At 52.6% G+C, this 6,558-nt stretch overlaps 1 protein-coding gene across 1 annotated transcript; it reads right to left on the minus strand.

Annotated features, from left to right (window-relative positions):
* Window positions 1-6,444, minus strand: SRM (spermidine synthase). The gene is made up of 8 exons (XM_074609610.1): window positions 6,205-6,444; window positions 5,911-6,031; window positions 5,545-5,637; window positions 4,192-4,345; window positions 3,273-3,356; window positions 2,791-2,936; window positions 1,757-1,879; window positions 1-1,167 (listed from the first exon to the last, which is right to left on the minus strand). Exons 1-8 carry the CDS (start codon window positions 6,348-6,350, stop codon window positions 1,150-1,152), a joined length of 885 nt encoding a protein of 294 aa, XP_074465711.1. The 5' UTR covers window positions 6,351-6,444; the 3' UTR covers window positions 1-1,149.
* Between the last annotated feature and the right edge of the window lie 114 nt (window positions 6,445-6,558).

Consider the following 6,558-nt stretch of genomic DNA (forward strand, 5'->3'; position numbering starts at 1 on the left):
TCACCTTAACCAGAGCCGAGTGTTTAATTGATTGCAAGGGAGTGACAACTGCACAGTGGTTGTGCTGGAAAGATACCCACTGCGCAGTGGTGGTACGGAGTCTTTAAAACAGAAGTAAAGAAGTGGAGGCAGATCCATCTCACAGAGTACAACAAAAAACAACTTATGCATCTGGGGATTCCGGGGGCAGCATTAGAAATAACGATGCCTCCTAAGGACTAGGCCTGAGGCATCTCAGCATGACCGAGATGAAGATTTGTCAGCACAACTGACTCCCCAACATCAGTACTTAACAGCAGGCAATGGATCCAAGGTTTGTTTTTTATATATATATATTTATATTTATATATATAAAGCGCCTATCACCATATTGATAAACATTCTTTGGAACCACTCTGATGGCAGAGGTAAGAACAGGAGTCAGCCTGTTAGTACCTCAGCACTTCTGTTTCCAACCAATTTAAAAAAAAAAAAAAAGCCACAAGACTTTGCTGCCAGCCTGCCTGGCTGGTATTTAATACTGCTACTCCATCAGGGTTGGAGGGAGACCTATTGTGAATGGCAACAGTTTGCACTGTGACTTCTCCAACTGTGCTGCAGACCAGCGCAGGTGTCGCAGAAGGGCAGTGGGACATGAAGGCTCAGACCCGTTACCAGTCAAAACGTCTCAGCAGCAGGGAGCTCCCATCAGGAGAGAGCAAGCAAACTTTGCACACAAAGCTCTCGCTCTCTGTGCTTAAGGCTGCGTCAGTGACTTCTGGACTCTTCCCAGGTTTCAGAAGATCACCAGACGGAAATACATGTCAGTTATAAATATATCATGTCAGTTGCATGGGATGGAGTGGGGCGCAGGGAGGGGAGAATTTAGAATGGGGTGCGTGGAGGAGAGAAAGGAAAAAAGACATCTTACGTTTCCAGCACTGGAAAGAACAGTTTTGACCTCGCACAATAAGTCACTGGACCTTTTCAATAGTCTTATCTGGCTTATGCCCCATCATCTTTAACACATCATCAAAGGGAATGTTGGCTGGCAAAGGGTTAAACAATCCCACACAGTGGAGAGCAAATCTGCAGTCTGCTGGGAAGGTCCCCACCACATCACTGACGATCTCAGGATCCAACTTGAAGGAAGAAAGCAGCTTCTCAGTCTCACACATCGCTCAGGGCCTGGAGACAGACAAAGACAAAAAAAGTGTCAGGATGGACCTGCTGCAAGTCTACCAGTCCTCAAGAGAAACATGGCTCTGAAACACAACCGTAGCATTTGCCTTCGTTCCTAGGACATGCTGAGGATGTTTTTTCTGGAACCTGCAGTTGCAACTCAGTTAGGAGATGATGGAACGATGCAGAATACAGACCATCCTTCAAGAAGGCAGACTGAACTATGCTAGAGCATCCTTTCTTTACCCGCTGGTTTGTGCTAGAAACCACAAACATGTTTTGTCTATGACTTTTGGAGCTTTCTAGTGGGAAACACCAGTTCTGCAGGTTCTTGGGCTTAGTTTTGGTAGGTGAAGTAGGAGTGATCTGCCATCAAGGCACAGGACATCAACCCACAGAACAGCTCCAAACTGAAATCTTATCTTCCCAGGGTGACTCATACTCTGCTGTGTCATACAAAATGCCGTCCTGCCCCAACTTGCCCACAGAAGCCTTCAGGGCTGCAGGAAACCCTCAGTCCTAAATAAACCCACTCCCGCCAAAGAAAAGTCACGCCTCATCCTTCATGGAGGAATAGCAGCGCAGCCTCACTTACCTTCCGTGCAAACTCTGGCAGAATGAAAGCCGCCCGATGAATGTCAGAGTTGTAGTATTTCAGACTCCTCTCCTCTACTTGTTGCTGTGAGAGCTGCTGCACAGGCTCCCGGAAATTTGTGTTCTGCAATAAAGAAGCCAGGTAGCTTTTGGGTAACGATCAAAAGTCTGTGTGACAGGCATCCTGACTGATGGCAGAGAACCAAGAGGACTTGCAGGAAGACAGATGACTTTCTGTTCTAGTATGAGGTCAAAGGTTCTGCACAGCTCCAGCCTCAAGGGCTGGAGTTTACACTCCGAACCCCGTGTGACTAGCCCTTATTCACAGATGTCAGCGTATGAGGTCAGACTGCATGTGAGCCATGTGCCAGATGAAGCTGTCAGATTGTGCCCAACCATCTAAGAAGCAAAGCTTTTGCTCTTTCAGAGCAGAATCCATATCTGTGTTAAGTCAGGCACAGTGCATGCTGCCAGCACCCCAGAAAAATACAGCAGCAGCAGCGCCGCTGGCTCCCTAAAACAACGTGGTAGTTGCATTACAGGCTTGCTGTAATGCAGCAGATTGGGAAGAGAACAGACCTCAGTGGTCTGACACAGAGGTACCAGCCCATGTCCTAACACTGACTCTCACTTGGAGGCCTCTGTACGAGCCAATTACCAGTTGCAAGCTTATTCTTATTGAGCAGATGCCCACTTTATAACAGCCAGCATCAATAAGCCAAAGCCTTAAGAGAGACTGGAAACTGGTAGTGGCTTCCTCCCTTCCAACTTTGTGGTCCTAGAGAGAAAACCATGTCCTTTTCTAAGGCAACTGGTTACATTACTGGCCAATTCGCACTTCATACAGCACTGAGCAAGCTGCATTGCAGCTCTGGGGTCCTGAGCTGGTGGAGCTGGGCCCCAGCCAGAGCGTAGAGGCCCCACAGCTGGGAGAGCTCAGTGCCACAGCTCAGGCTCTGTAAGGGACAGCCTGGGGCAGGCTCTGCGGGTGCTTTCAGGGAGTGGAAAAGGGCACTTCAGGTGCCTGAAACTCACTGGGTTCTTGCTGCAGAGCATGAAGCCAATCTGCCCGCTGGGATATGTGGGGATGGTGCAATAGGCGTATTCCACAACCGGGAACAGAGACTTGCAGAACTGACGCATCTCCTTAATGAGATCCAGGTGCAGCCACTGGCACTCACCTACAGGGAGAAAGACAGACAGGATGCAAGGTGAGAGCTGCCCCTCTTCTCTGCACAGGCCTGTACCAGGTTAACAGTGGCTCCAAGTCCAAACCTGCTCTACTCCGCACAGCTCAGGTGGTTTCAAAGGCAAGGTAAGACCCTTACACCAGTTTTACTAAGCGCAGTCCAGCAGTTAATGAACTGACGTATATGGATCAAAACCACTCCTGTATCTGGGAGCTGAAATGGATTTTACTCCCTGCATCATGTCTCCCAATAAGAGAGTCCCTTTGTGCCTCACACTTTGCATGCAATGATCTGGCATCAGCCTTCGCCCAGAGACAGCATCCTCACCTTGGCAGCAAAGAATCCCATCTTCTCGCAGGGCTGTCTTCATCAGCTGGTAGTAAGATTCTTTGAATAAGCTTTCTGCAGGACCTGGGAGAAAAGGGAGTAAAGAAATATGTCTAGAGGCAGACTAAGATGGTAGGCTTCTAAGTTTTTCAAATGCCCAGCCTGCACAGGGACTGCACTGGAAAAGAGACATTTCAAACGGCTTTTTAGTGATCACAGCAAAAAGTTTTGACCCTGGGTGAACCCCAGCCTGCACCTAGCACAGCAGAACCGTCAGTATTTTAGCATTGCTCGATAACAAGCCCAAGAGCCCAGGATCTTTATCAAAGAAAGTCCTACCAGCTGCCTCTTGCTTCAGTGAGCACTTTTTAAAACTGAACTCCTGCTCTAAAATGCCTTTTAGACATGCCTCTTTCTGTGTTGACTATAGCAAGAGTGAAGGTGACTCAGGCAGTCATAGTTAGGTCCCTAAAATGAGGTGCCACAACTACATTTGGTCCCTCTCTACCTCAGTTTTCCCCCTTCAGAAATACAGCAACCTCACTACAGCCATCTTTAGGCTAGGTAGCTACACCAACAGCACGTGAGCCACTGCTTCATTAGCGGACACGTGCAAAGCTGTCTTTGCCAGCACGGTGCTGTATCCTCCATGGGATTGCTGGACTCAAGGATCAATTCTGCCAGAAGCAATAGCTGCTGAGGTTGAATTTTGAGGAGAGAAATGCGACAGCTAGCTTGAAGACTTGCTAATACAATTTCCTGGTCTTCATCCTTCCCTTTCCCTACCAAAAGAACCAGGTCAGTGACAGCCTTTTCATGTGAAAGGAGCCCGAGCAGGCTGGCATTACTTTCAAGAGGTAGGCAGAAGAGAAAAGGAGGAATGTGGAAAGGAGTATCCTTTCATGTCCAGAATTCTTACCCATGGGGTCAGACGAGTCTGTGATAATCACATCAAAGGCTTCTTGATTTTGTTTCATGAACTCAAAACCATCTCCCACGTGCAAGGTCAGCTTAGCGCTGGAATACCCCACTGCCATCCCTGGGAGGTATTTCTTGGATACCTGGATCACATCCTGTAACACAGAGAACACAAGTGGGTCGGGGGGGTGCTACAAGGAGCTACTTCTCAGGCTACTGTGCAGCTGCAGCTGAAAGAACAGCACAATGAGTCATTTCCTTCCATGCCTTCAGCACAAGTCCGACTTGCTAGCTAGATCCTCAAGAGCTGTCAGCATCTTCAGCCAACAAGCTACACTCAGCCCTTTCCTACGGCCTCAGGGTTCAGTGACACTGTTGGTCTGTCCTTGCCAAACTCAACAAGAAGAACTCGGAGCTTCAAAAGCTCCCCAAAGAACTAAGAGAATACGATTACAGATCTGACTGCTCTGTACTCCGTTTCCCTGCAGACGTCACTGGCAGAGGTGATCTTGGCCAAAGACTTTTTTTTTTCTTCCTAAATAAAACCACAACAGCAGGTTTCTGGATGCAAGATGAGAAACATTCCCACCTCTGCTCTATAGTCATTATATCAATCATCCCATAAGATACAGTTTTCTCTCTAAAAGAGGCCCAGCAATTGTACTGAGCACTACCAGCTTCTCACAGCTGGCAGAGACAAAAAAAAGTACGCTGGTGTCAGGCAATGCTTGTTCAAAACCAGGCACATATGCCTACTTAGCTTGGAAGACAAGGTACACAGTCTCATGTATCAGCATTTCCCATTCCTAACAAAGCCCTGCTTTGAGGAGACAGCAAAACTTTCTAAGGAAGTAAAATATCCTCACAAACTGACTAAGAGAAGGAGGACCAGCCCATCTATCACGGAAACAAATATCTCCCACTTATTTCCTGCTTTCAGATACAGGAGATGGCTTAACAAAGCCACCATCCTCCTCTGGCAGGAGCAGAGTTCTGTTCTGCATCAGGGGGAGAGGGAAAAGCACCACCTTCAGAAAACCAGAGCTTTCCTCCTCCAGATCCCATGCTTGGCCCACGCTGGCCTGGAAGGGCCTCTACCCTATGTGTGTGGAAGAAATCACATGCAAGAAGCATCCAGCTGCCACGTAGATGACTTGTAAGGCAAAGAGGTGGCGCTGTCAGTGTCACGCCAGCAGAACCGGCAGCAAACGCGCCTGCTGCTGACAAGGGGCAGCAGGTGAAACAGCAGCTCCCGTTGATGCTGTGAAGCAGGGGCTGCCTTTGCTTGGGCAGCCTGCCCCCTCTGAGCGAAGCCCCTGGGACACCTCCACCCAGCTTGGGGAGCCCAACGCACCTCATCAATTTCGCACTGCACCACGGACTCCACGGTGGGGTGTTTCACCACCTCTCGCAGCACTCCCCCGTCGCCGCCGCCGATGATCAGCACCTGGCAGACAAGAGGGCAGAAAACCGGCCGTCAGCGGTGGGGACTCACAGGGGAACTTTCACGGTGAGGCCTAACGTGAAACCCCGCAGCTGCCCAGGCCCGTCCTGCCCCGGCGCTTAGCAATGTGCTCCGGTGGCCCACGAGGGCTCTGTCAAGCGCCGACGTGCGCCAGGAGCGACGGCCGGAGGAGCCGGTGGGGAGGCCGGGGGCCGGTCTGCGGGACCCAGGGCCGGCCGGGGACGACCCTGCGGAGGGGGCCCGGGGACGACTCACCTTGCGGGGGTCGGGGTGGCTGCAGAGGGGCAGGTTGGCGATCATTTCCTGGTAGGAGAACTCGTCCCGCTCCGTGCACTGGATCACCCCGTCCAGGACCAGGACGTTGCCGTAGGTAGTGCTGGGGCAGAGCGGGGAAGCGGGGTTGGAGCCGGCCCGGGACCGGGGCCGCGCTCCCCCGCCCCCTCCCAGCGCCGCCAGGCCCCGCCGCATGGCGCTGGGCGCCGCGCTCTACCACCCCCCGCCTCACCGCCACCGCCGCCTCCCCGGGCCGCCCCCCCGGCCGGGCCGCACCTGCGGAAGACGAGTATCTCCTGGTAGCGGGAGCGCTGGTGGTGCAGAAGCTCCTCCACCTGCAGCGACATGGCCTGCCCCGGCCACAACCGGCATGTCTCTCGGAACCAGCCCTCCCGGATCAGCGCCGCCGCGCCGCCCTCCATCCCGGCCCGGCCGCCCCCGGCCACCTGCGCCGCCGCCGCCTGACCCCGCCGGCGCGGGAGCCCGGAGCTGAGGGGGCACGCGCAACCGCCCCGCCCCTTGGCCGCCAGCGCGCGCGCCGCCGCGCCCCTATTGGCCCAACCGCTTTTTCGCCGCGCCCCCATTGGCCCGAGGCGGCGGTGACGCAGTGCCAGCAGGGTAGGCAGGCCC

This window comes from Larus michahellis, chromosome 16 (assembly GCF_964199755.1).
Source record: "Larus michahellis chromosome 16, bLarMic1.1, whole genome shotgun sequence".
NCBI lineage: Eukaryota > Metazoa > Chordata > Aves > Charadriiformes > Laridae > Larus > Larus michahellis.

Excerpts from the sequence above, each read along its gene's own strand:
- SRM (XM_074609610.1), bottom strand. The coding sequence starts at position 6,350 with ATGGAGGGCGGCGCGGCGGCGCTGATCCGGGAGGGCTGGTTCCGAGAG. Across the intron at positions 4,346-5,544 it reads TGCAGTGCGAAATTGATGAG|GATGTGATCCAGGTATCCAA; the intron begins GTGCGTTGGGCT and ends TCTGTGTTACAG. Across the intron at positions 3,357-4,191 it reads AGACTCGTCTGACCCCATGG|GTCCTGCAGAAAGCTTATTC; the intron begins GTAAGAATTCTG and ends CTTTTCTCCCAG.